The 12,979-nt window shown below is 38.2% G+C and overlaps 1 protein-coding gene across 4 annotated transcripts in view; it reads right to left on the bottom strand.

The window, feature by feature from the left end:
- The window catches only part of Diaph3 (diaphanous related formin 3), a 486,098-nt gene that overhangs the window by 280,385 nt on the left and 192,734 nt on the right, over positions 1-12,979 (bottom strand). For all 4 annotated transcript variants that reach the window (XM_028878991.2, XM_028878999.2, XM_037208361.1 and 1 more), the window contains one exon: positions 12,614-12,728. In XM_028878991.2, coding sequence (XP_028734824.1) covers positions 12,614-12,728 — 115 coding nt within the window. The remainder of the gene's footprint in view (positions 1-12,613; positions 12,729-12,979) is intronic.

Here is a 12,979-nt window from a genome sequence, read left to right as displayed (position 1 = left end):
CCTTTGTGAGCATAACTATCCTTCCTACCTCTGCTAGCTATACTCTGCCTAACCTATGCAAAAGGCCAAGAAAATGGACACAAAGCTGTAGCATGAATCTTAAAGAGTCTTATTAATAAAATTAAACCTTAGCTAAGTATTGGGGTGAACACTGGAAGATCAGAGAGACAGAACAAGCCACCGCTAACCTCACCTGCCTCGTCACTGTCTGAATGTACAGCCCCCTAGGTCTTAAAGGCATATGTCTCCAATGCTGGCTGTATCCCTGAACACATAGAGATCTATGGGATTAAAGGCGTGTGCCACCACCGCCACACTCTGTCTATGGCTCTAATAGCTCTGACCCCCGGACAACTTTATTTATTAACATACAATCAAAATCACATTTCAGTACAATTAGATTACCAACACAGACCGGGGTCGACCTGGTAGACTCAGTCCAGGCAGGTCCAGTCCCCCCCTCCCAGACCAAGCCAAGCGTCCCTGCATAAGCCCCAGGATTCAAACAGCCAACTCATGCAAAGAGCCCAGGACCCGGCACCAATGCACAGCTGCCTCCCAAACAGATCAAGCCAAATGACTGTCTCACGCATTGAGGGGGCCTGATCCAGTTGGGGGCCCCTCAGTCTTTGGTTCATAGATCCTGTGCTTCCATTCATTTGGTTATTTGTCCTGTGTCTTATCCAACCTTGGCTTCAACAATTCTCGCTTATATAAACCCTCTTCTTTCTCACTAATTAGACTCCCAGTGCTCCACCAGGGGCCCAGCCGTGGATGTCTGCATCCAGATTCCTCAGTCCTTGGATGGGGTTTATGGCACAACTATCAGGGTTTCTGGCCATCCCATCACCAGAGTAGGTCAGTTCCTGCCATCTCTCAACCATTGCCAGCAGTCTTTTGCGGGGGTATCTTTGTGGATCTCCGTGGGCCTCCCTAGCTCTCTGCTTCCTCCCCTTCTCATGTGGTCTTCATTTACCATGGTCTCCTATTCCTTGTTCTCCCTCTCTTTCCTTGATCCAGCTAGGATCTCCCACTCTTTCCCTCGACCGTCGTTCTTCATTGTTCCCACTCATGACCAGGCTGTTCATGTAGATCTCATCCATTTCTCCGTGTCTTTTTTGGGGTCCCGTTTTCCAGGTAGCCTCACTGGTGATGTGAGTAGAAGTCCAGTCATCCTTGTTCCACATCTAGCATCTTCCTATGAGTGAGTACATACCATATTTGTCTTTCTGAGTCTGGGTTACCTCACTCAGGATGATTTTTTCTAGATCCATCCATTTGCCTGCAAACCGTATGATGTCATTGTTTTTCTCTGCTGAGTAGTATTCCATTGTGTATATGTGCCACAATTTATTTATCCATTCTTCAGTTGAAGGGCATCTAGGTTGTTTCCAGGTTTTGGCTATTACAAACAATGCTGATATGAACATAGCTGAGCAAGTGCTCTTGTGGTATGATTGAGCATTTCTTGGGTATATGCCCAGGAGTGGTATAGCTGGATCTTGGGGGAGATTGATTCCCAATTTTCTAAGAAAGCGCCATATTGATTTCCAAAGTGGTTGTACAAGCTTGCATTCGAATCGAATTGAAGACCCTGACATTAACCCACACACCTATGAACATATAATTTTTGACAAAGAAGCCAAAAGTGCACAATGGAAAAAAGAAAGCATCTTCAACAAATGGTGCTGGCATAACTGGATATCAATGTGTAGAAGGCTGCAAATAGATGCATATCTGTCACCATGCACAAAACTTAAGTCCAAGTGGATCAAAGACCTCAACATAAATCCAGCTACTCTGAACCTGCTAGAAGAGAAAGTAGGAAGTAGTCTTGAACGCATTGGCATAGGAGATCACTTCCTAAATATAACACCAGTAGCGCAGACACTGAGACAATCAATCAATCAATGGGACCTCTTGAAACTGGGAAGCTTTTGTAGAGCAAAGGATACGGTCAACAAGGCAAAGCGACACCCTACAGAATGGGAAAAGATCTTCACCAACCCCACATGTGACAGAGGACTGATATCCAGAATATATAAGGAACTCAAGAAATTAGACATCAAAACAACCAACAGTCCAATTGAGAAATGGGCTTTAGAACTAAACAGAGAATTCTCAACAGAGGAAACCCAAATGGCTGAAAGACATTTAAGGAATTGCTCAACATCCCTAATCATCAGGGAAATGCAAATCAAAACAACTCTGAGATACCACCTTATGCCTGTCAGAGTGGCTAAGATCAAAAACACTGAAGACACTTTATGCTGGAGAGGATGTGGAACTAGGGGAACTCTCCTCCACTGCTGGTGGGAATGCAAGCTTGTACAACTTTTCAAACTCTTGCTACTAATTTCTGCTAGCTTAAGCCCCAAGGACAGGTGGGCGGTGCAGTAGCTTCCTCCTTAAGTAAGGCTCCACTGCTCAGAGCCTGCTGCCAACACTCACAGACTAAGAAAACTCACAGTCATCCTACGTCCTGCAAACTCTGGGGGAACTTCAGCGATGAGCACTACCTGGCCCTCATAGTTGCCTATGAGCTGAGGGTTGCCTCTGCTTTATGCATCCTAGCTCCTTAATTACATTAAGCCATCCATACCAAGCTCCCTCAGCTTTGAAAATGTAAATGCCTGTCAAAAATAATTATTTAAAAGGTCCAATGATGTTTCATAAATGACTAAATGTGGTTGTTTTTTCAAAATTACTCTGAAGCTGTTAAAATTCTAAACTAAACCATAACAAGAAAAGTGACATTTGAAAACTTTAGCTTTTACATTTTACAACACTATAAAAATTCTCAAGCCTTAAATCCATGCCTGACACACACATAGAAAGAAAAGAGGTCCAGAAAAAAGAAAGCAACTTTACATTCAGTCATGACTCAACAAATCCCTCCCTGAAGAAGCATGATAAAGCATTAGATAAGACACACCAAACTGAAAGGGACATGTTCCCAACAATCCGGCATGTAAAGGTGGGATGGACCAGTTTGACATGTTCAGACGTGGTATTAAGACAGGTCAGTTCATACGGTAGTTTGTGATTTAGAAAGCCTCACTGGAAGCAGGATTTTAGTTACACATAAATTCTATCGGCACAGCCAGCACCGCCATACAAGTTAACCCTCCCAGTGGTAGGGAAGACGCTAGAAGTAAATCCACACATCAACAACCAACAACTTCCTAACGAAAATGCTAAGAACATGTGATGGAGAAAGTGCAGACTTCTCCACAAAGATGCTGAAAAAAACTGAGTCCCAAGAATCTGCAGAAGAGTAGAAACAACCCCTATATCTTGCCAGTTATGTGAAAATCAATTCCAAAAAGATTAAAGACTTAAATAAAAAGACCTGAAATGATGAAATTCCTAAAGAAAACAGAAATGTGTCCAAACACTGGAAGGGGGAAAGGTTGTTTTATTTATCCAAGACCCTGAAGTATAGAAAACATAAGCAAAGAAATACGTTACATGCAATTACATAAAACTCAAAGGCTTCTGCATGAAACAGAAAACAATTAACTCAGAATGAGAAACAATCATCAAAGAAAACAACCCAAAGAACAAGAGAAGATGCTAGCAAGCTCTGTTGATAGCAAGAAATTAAAACCCAGAATATATAAGAAAACCCCAAATTCAAGGACAAAATAAAACCAGATTACCCAAGTAAGGTGGAAGGCAAACACTCCTGTATAGCCATTTCTGTAAGCCCTACAGGTATAAGAAAAATGTTTAATACTATTAGTAGAGAAATGCAAACCAAATTCATGCCAGTGAAAAGAGCCATTATCAAAAAAACAAAAGATAGCAAATGGTGAGAGCCATGTGAATTACTATAGCCTTTATAGAAACTATTATGGAAGGTACTCACACATGAAAAAACCAGATGATCCTGCACTCGCCCTAACATGAAAACACCCAAGGTAAATGAAATCATTATGTTGAAGAGGGATATGCACGCCAGTGTGTATTGAAATACTATTCACAACAACTAACAAATGAAGAGTGCCCATCAACTAATGAATGGATAATGAAAATGTCACACATACACACACACACACACACACACACACAAATACATATGGTTAGTTAACCAGAAAAAGAGAAGTACTGTCATTTGCAGTGATAGGAACAGAACTAGAAAGCATATGCTAAATGAAATGAACCACACACAAGAAAGAAAAGGAGCACATAATTCCAGTCATAGAAGGAATCAAACATGACTAGTAACGAGGTCAAGGATACAATGAAGGCTCACAGAAGAACTTACTCGTGGAAAGAGTCAGGAATGGGGACAGACAGAATTGATGGCTGAGTACCAGGTTAAATCATTAGATGGCAGCAAGAAGTCCTGGCTTCTGCTGCAGTTAGGTTGATAAAAGGCAACAGTTATGTCTATTTAAAAATGACTTTGAATGTATTCTCTAGGAAAAAAGACTGTTTGAGGTGACAAGTATATTTATCCTAATTTTAAAAATATGCAAAAAAAAGTATATTAAAATACTATGATATTCTATAAATATGAACACTATTGATGTCTTTAAAAGTTTAAAAAGGAACTTCTATTCAAATTGATAAAAAGAAAAGATGAACCTTCAAAAGGAAAGATATTTTTATCACTTCAATGAGAAAAAGTTAGTTACAGTGTAGAAAAGTCAGAGATGATAAACAGAACTTTACTCATGGAAATGAAGCCTACCCTGTCAAAACTTCATATTTTTTGAGCAACACAATGAGCTGAGCACTGCAAAAGATGCTTTACAATATGCATGCTATCGTCCTCACAATAACCCCATAAGACAGGTATTATGTCCCCCATCTGACAGAGGAAAACAGTGCAGCTGCAAAAGGCAGGGTTATGCACTTGGAGGGTGGACTCCAGAGCCCCCGTGTCTCCGTCCACACCACAGCATGGTGGTTGGTATTTACAGCTCAAATACTTACAGATGTGAATAGAGGTGCCAAATGATGAAAGATGGTCTTAATAAAAAATGGCAAGTTTTAAAGCCTTTAATATAAATCGTGGGATGAGGGTGAACTGCTGTGGGGCAGTGGTAAGGTGGCAGGAGATGAGAGGAAAATTATTTTAAATCAAAGAAGAACACTTTAAATAAAACATAATAGGATTTCTTTTAATCAGAGAAGCGGCGTGCCAGAGCAGAGAGCAGTGGCCTCACACTCAGATCTGTATTCCGTTCAGTCCCTGCTTCTTTCAGATGAACTTCTCTTCAAAGCATAACTTTTGCCTATATATAAAATGCAGATAACACTTGTCAAGTTTCTTTCACAGAATTGTTCTGGAGAAGAAATATAACAGTGTCAACAAGTAAATATGTAAATGTTCAAAAAACGCATTAATAGCATTGTTTTATTTTTCAAAAGAAGGGATTTCATGTTTTGTTCAGAGTTAACATGCACTTTTACTAATAAATGCAGTAAGTAGCAAGATTCAGGAACAGACAGGTGGGAGCCTGGCACAGAAGGACATGCCTGTAAGCTCAGCTACTCAAGAGAGTGAGCCAGGAAAATCTCTGGAGCCCCTAAGTTCAAAGACAACGAAGAGCAAAGCCAGATCCCATCTCAAAAAGGAGGTAGGGGGTGCTGAAACTGTCTTTTCAGAAGATTCAAATGTGGATGGACTATCTCAGAACAAATAATGAATTGGTGTTTTGAATTATTTTAGAAAAACAACCAACCATAAAAATCCATACCTATTTCAATAGCTATATCAATAAAATACCTACCACCTTCCACAAGCACACCATCAGGAAGACCGAAGGAAAATTCTTCAGCCTGTCCTGCCAAAGACTCAGTTCCCCGTAAAGCAAGTGTAACCCTTTCCTGAATAATATTGTAAAACATGGACAATGCACAGGACTTCAACAAAAAAATCCAACTACACCTGAGTGCCGCTAAGCAATGGAGATAGATAGTTAGTGTCAAGGAGTCTCTTTCAGGGCCGTAAGTATTAATGTACTGTGGACTGTAACTCAGCACCTCAGGCCATTCAGGAGGGTCAGAGCCAGTTGTGAATACTCACTATTGACAAATAACCACTGTAGCAAGCCAAAAAACCTCAGTGTATCTTGTCTTAAGTTTCTGTAAATGGTGCCACAGACATAACTTTTCAGATATGTTAAAAGAATAAACATTTCAACACTGTGAGAAGATCACAGTTAATTTCGAGTTGGCAGAGTTAATTCAAGCAATAATCATGACATATTTGTATGGAGGAATACATTTCTCAATAGATATTGCAATATAAAGAAAATATAGTGTTCTACTGCAGCTTATAAAAAGGTAATATGCATGGAGGCAGCCACAGAAATGCATGGTTCAGATTTTCCTCTAGAAAGACATGTTAGTCGGAGAAAAAAAATACATAGGAAGGTCCAGGTTAATGGGCCATTAGAACCCTGCTTGGGTTCTCAGTGAAGGCCAAGCCCTTCTCAGGAATGCCCCAGCAGGTGACTAACCATGGTCTGAGTAATAAAGGCTGGCCTATGCAGACCTGTAACAAGCATTCTTTGGGTGGTAGGAGTTGGAGAGAATTGACAGGCTTTGAACTCATATCTACCATTCTCTGTCGAGTACTGGTTTACCTCCAGCCAACCTACGTCCCCTTTAAAAAGGGAAATTAGAAACCAAAACATTCAACAACAAAAACATCCCTATTGTGCTCCCTCATTTCAACTGTCTCTTCCCAGGAGAAACCAAATAAAAACATAGCTCTGTTTATCAGGGTATTAAACAATGAGTTTCATTAAAAAATCAGCTAGTGCAGCAGGCTTTTTCTTTTGGGCTACCAACCAGCTCCCAAATCATGACACAAATACATCTAACAAGTTTTGAATGCTTGTCCTAGCTTAGGCTCATTTATGGCTAGCTCTTTTAATCTGTTTCTTTATCTACATTTTGCCTTGGGGCTTTTTAACTTTCTTCCTTCTGAATCTTACTTTCATTGCTTCTGCTTCTCATGTCTGGTTGGCCGTGGGCGTTTCTCTCTCTGTCTTCGTTTCTTCCATTTATTCTCTCTGCCTGCCAGCCCCACCTATCCCTCTCCTGCCCGGCTAGGGGTCATTCAGCTTCTAATTAGACCAATCAGGTGCCTTAGGCAGGCAAGGGGAAACAACACATCTTTTCATAATTAAACAAATACAGCAAAAACAAACTCTTTTTGTTTTTGTTTTGTAACACACTTTTACACAGTTAAAGTAATATTCTGCAGCATAAACAAATATAACACATCTTTACATAGTTAAAATAATATTCTACAACAATGGATGATGATTACCCCTAATTCTGAAAGACTAAATAATATTCTGAAGAGTCTAAATAATATTTTAAAGTATTTAAAATAATTCCAATATATAAGTATACATGAGCTTTACGGTGTAAATATAATAGATACTATTGCATGAATAGATATTTATAATGAAAGAAAAATCCAAATTTTAAGATTTTAAATTTTAAGCAAATTTTAAAACATTAGTGTGAATTTTCCCCCCACTGACTACAAGATAAAAATTGCAGGACTAAGGTGTGTGTAACTCTGAAATCTCTTAGCGATGAGCAATGCACCTAGACAAGACAGAACTTGGTGTCAAAAGTTACTATCCTTGTTTCCCAATTGAAATGCACAAAACATGACAGCCATGAAACAAAACGTATAAGGCATAAAGTCACATGCCCAAATAACATAGCCTTGACAGAAACAGGGATTGGGCTCACATTAACACATGAACACATAATCACATCAAAACCTGAGTTCTGCAATAACTCCATTATGATTATAGTTAGAATTATAGATTTATAATCTAAAATTATAAAGTACATACATTAACTGAATGAAGAAAATCTATGTTCCTTTAGAATAGGATTTGCTCTACTATCTAATATCATATGTCATAGTAGCATACAACTAGCTAGAAGCTCCTGACATCTACTTGTGAGTATTCACTGTTGTGACTCTCGTCCCACGCTCCAATAGTGGAACAGGGACATTTTGCTAACACGAGGCAATTCGTCCTGATCTAAGCCAGTTAAAGAGGGTGCTGGGGTATGGGAATTAAAATAGTGTACTTGGAAAAATGAGCCTGGATATGCAGTTTTAGTTCAATAATAATGCACACTAATTCTAAGGGACGATCCTGGGTTATAAAAGTAAATGCAGACAAAGAAAAAGAGTAATTTACTAAAGGGAGATGAATATTTAATACAAGAGGGCAAAGGGATAAAATTTCCATTTAATTAATAAAATAAATGAGGAATTAGGCAGAGAATACAGAAAACAGAACAAAAAAAATCAAATGAAGAGGGTGTGAGATAAGATGATGGCTACCAACACACCAAGAAAAATTGTTAGCATAATTTAATACTAAGGGTGACAAGAATACTGTATAACTGATAGCATTGTTAAACAAGGCTCTCACTACATAGTTCATAATTTCCATATGGTTTCAGATTTTATGAGACTCAGTACACAGATGTGACTGAGTAATAGGCCCTAGAGAAATGTTTAATTCCCAGTTTATTTTTTCATAATCTTTATAAATTAGTATTTGTCAAATGTCATTTTCTGTGTAAGTTAGGTTGCACCCATTTGGGAATTACCTCTTTATTAGCATGTATAACTAAGAACCATATTTTTCCGTTATAGACATTCACCTTACAGTAGGTTTTTCTGGTAGTTTAGGACATTTGATGCACTTTTATGTATAAAAAGAATTATGTTTTCAATACAAAGTGACATCTTGAACACAACCAAGACCCTGTGATAATCCACAGCTTATCACTGGCCATCCCAGCACTTTGTCCACTGAACTATGATATCAGAAAGCTAAGCTTGATTTGTTCTTAAGTACAAAATACATGAACTATTTCCAAATGCTATGACCATTCAGTTGAAAAATTATTTATAAACCAGGTTATTAGCCATATCTGGAAAATATGACACACCTGTTACAAAATGTGATTACTTCAAAAAGCTAACAAATGTGAAACCAGATTTTCATAATAAATGAGTCCAAATGAATTAGACTATTCATATACTTCCAGAAAGCCCTTTAATCCCTATTAAGTTAACAGTTTGTGAATAATGAAAGTAATTAATATTAATTTTCGTTGACAAATGCAACACCAATAACCTGTTAGGATACTTTAATCCATTTTCCAACAGCCTGCAAAAAATTAACAGATGCTTCCAATCTTGTGAAAGAGAGAGAGAAAGAGAGAGATTAGCAGTGTTTTGATGATACCAAATGTTCAAAATATGAATATTGTGATTAAACTTGATATAAAGTGTTTTAGATAACCTTGTTATGTATTAACAGAAGCCAAAGACAGTAAACTATGTCAGCTCTTCTGAAATCAGAATCGGCTTGCTTTGTTCTGCTCTTCACTCATATGCTTCAGTGGAGAACCTGGCTGAGCTTACTGATTTCCCACGACTGTAAAAGCAAGAGGAGGGGGAATGCATCCTCCTCATTCAGACCAGTTTTCCAAACGTCAAAGATAAAGCTGAAGCTGTACTGTTGATTTGAATGGTGGTTGTACAATGGAGGGAGAAAGTTGAATGAGTAAAATAGGAGGAAGAAGAAAAGGGAAAAGCTTGGACAGTTCCCATATGCATTTCCAAAAGAAAGGCTTAGAGCATTTACACCTTTAAAGGGATGACTATCACCTTTTCTCATTAGAAGAGTGATATAAATGGGGGAAAAAGATTAAAAACAAATGGAGATCTAACTGAAAAATATATAGGGTTAATACACACATATACCAAACATTCATTCATAGAGGAATACACATGCATATGCATAGCCAACAAAGGTTAAGAGACAATGTCCATATCCTATATCCTTACCAAAAAGACCTTTCTATGACTCTGGTCAGGTGAGTTTGTGACTATGGTCTGTGTAAAGAAACAATTACTTCATGTACCAGCAGAACAGCTGGTACACAGGAAAAATGAAACAAGATGGCATAAAGACTACACAGACAGGCATGGTGGTGCTTACCTTTAACCCCAGAACTCTGGAGCCAAAAACTGGGGGATTTCTGTGAGTCTGAGGACAGTCTGTTCTACACAGAGACTTTTAAGTCAGACAAAGCTACACGGAGAGATTCTTCCGCCAACAGAAAAACAAGGGGTGAGGGGAGGTGAAAAGAAAGGGAATGGGCAAAGGGTGAAAGGGAGGAGAGAAGGAAGGAAAAGAACCCAGCTCCATGAGTGGATGCACTGGAGCTCAATGGGGAGAGCGGGTTCCTTCCCACCTTGTACGGTGTGAGAACTACAAATCCCAGCAACCAGAACACAAAAGTGTCAGAAGACTAAACCGATATCTGCTGTAAAGACTACAGGATAAATACTCACCACAACCCTCCCCCCCCCAAAAAAAGGAATCCCCTCTTTAGTCTTATGTATTTCCCAAACTTAGTAAACATTCAGGATTATCATCTCCTCAGTTAAATGCTTGGGACTGGACATCCATCTTTATAATCTGAGAAGTATCCAAAATATTTACTGCAAAGATTCAATGCAATAAAACACACCATTTGTCTATAACGTCATTACAATCTTCAGTAATTGAAGACTCTGCCTTCCCCGGGCTCTGTAAAATGCATACTAATGATTAAAATGATCTTTAGCTGGTCCTTCTATACAAACTCCCACCTCCCACAAAACAGGAGTCTCAGGAAATGAATAGGATTTTCGCGTAGACTAAAAAATGTTAAGGGGCCAGCTTTAATTCTGACTTCTCCAGAAATTATAAAATTTAACAAACTTTGGGCTCATGGTACATAGGTAAATATCAGCACTTAGACATGATGCATTGGCAGATAGGACAAAAATAGAGACTACTAGGTAAATATCAGCACTTAGACATGATGCATTGGCAGATAGGACAAAAATAGAGACTACACAGAGCAACCTGTCCACACCACATACCCATTCCCATGTGACTTTTCAACACCCCCTTTCCTTTCAATTGGATCATTCCTACTAAATGGCTATACTGTCAAAACCAATGTTTCTCTCTATTAGCAACAATGGCTGCCGTTTTCAATTAAAATGCTTAAGGACTTGAAAGGTCAGAAACATACCAACATCTCTTCATGCACTGCTCTCAGGGAATCATTCCCTAAGATCAAAATAAAAAAGTCATTTCTCAGATCATGTCTAGTTGCAATTATGAAATGTTCATATTGCTCAGGAACACAAACCTGAGTTTTCCAATTCTTTCTATTCACCATAAAAATATCATTTACAGTCAGATCCAATACATAAACAAAAACTAAGATGCATGTGAGCAGAAGACACAGTGTCGTGTCGGCTTTCGTCAAGTGAGAGACTGCACACCAAGGAGCCCACAGGAGGCAGAGGAGGACAGGAACACGGATACTCGTACAGGGATGATCATTTCTCACCTTAATCTCGTCTACTACTATCCGAATCAGCAAATGTATCTTTTTTATCCCCTTGCAACCTTGAATCTCAAGGCTAAAGTTAGATGACTTAAGAATTTTTAACGGTCCAATTATTTCATTTAGGGCTAACACTACAGCTAAATTAAAGACATGCTAACAAGTTTCCCTTTTGAGCCTCATTAATTAAGAAAGTAATCAGAGTAGAGGGGGAAAGAAGGGTAGGTGGGTGGCAGCCTCACTTAAATAGCGTGGAGGTACCACCATTTCTTCCTACTAGCAAGGCAAAGGGAAAACTAATCAATTCCAGATTAGGAAATCTGAAATTCTGAAGTGTTTTACATGTAAATACATATTTTAACTACACACATTTCCCTTGATTGCCTGAAGACTGAACTAATCTTATTCAAAGGAAATTTTGATTCACCATAATCAAAAGGTAAAATTAAGACCTGCTTACTTCACAAGTTTTCCTTGCATGAGCTTGTCAAAATTCTTTGCTATCTTTAAAGACTACAATACAGAATTTTCAATATTTTATTCAAGACAAATCCTGCTCTAAAATACCTAGTAATTCTACAATTACTTGTTAGACAAAGTTTATAATTTACAATTATTTCTTTGAGAGAGTTTTTAATTTCAAATTATATTTTAGAAACCATTTCAATGGCTACAAATGAACTTTTAAAGATCACCCAATATTTATAAATTGGTGTGATGATCAATTTGAATCATATATATGAACTATATCTAGCATGGTTCATAGTAAACAGCATATATTTAATAAGTCAATTCCTCTCTCGTACGTGTACACACACACACACACACACACACACACACACACACACACACACGCAGGCCTAAGTAGATTTCATCTATCATTGTCTTGGAAAACAGGGCATCAGGGGGAAGACTAAATTAACTCAACGGAACAGTTTTGAAATAATTTTTCATAGAAAATCTAAGAAACAAAGCACAGAGTCAGCATTTTCAATTTAAAATTGTTCAGGTGATTTACCTATGTGAAAAAATGCTTTGAAATCTTTTATTTAGTTTATTTTATATACAATTAATAATGGAAAGGTATCATAATAAAAGATTCTTAGTGTATTTTACAGATTGGTAATTATGCATTACTAATGCTAAGAATTTCAAAATAAATTGATAACCAAACTATTATCAAACTTACCTTTTTGTTGGCAACAAAATGTGTTCTCCAGTTTACAAAGCAAATCCGTACTTTCATACTTATTTTCATTTACTTTTATCCAGAAACAGTTTTCAGACATTTCATTTGGTCCAATCTGCAATCAGAGGAGAGCGACTCAAGCAGCTAGGCAGTTCACCTGCCTGGCCAATCACAGCACACAGGTCAGCATCCCCAGCTCCAGATGTTGATGAAGTCAGCGTTGTAAGATCTGTCCCCAGAGATGGCTCAGTGATAGACATATTCTACAGAACACTGAGGTCTTATGAGGAGAAGAAAACAGTTTCCTTGACCAAATGGTCAGGCATTTGAAGCTACGTGTACAGGAGTTTGTTTCTTCATAACTAT

Source organism: Peromyscus leucopus, chromosome 9 (genome assembly GCF_004664715.2).
Source record: "Peromyscus leucopus breed LL Stock chromosome 9, UCI_PerLeu_2.1, whole genome shotgun sequence".
Classification (NCBI taxonomy): Eukaryota; Metazoa; Chordata; class Mammalia; order Rodentia; family Cricetidae; genus Peromyscus; species Peromyscus leucopus.
This window is presented reverse-complemented; position numbering and strand designations above follow the sequence as displayed.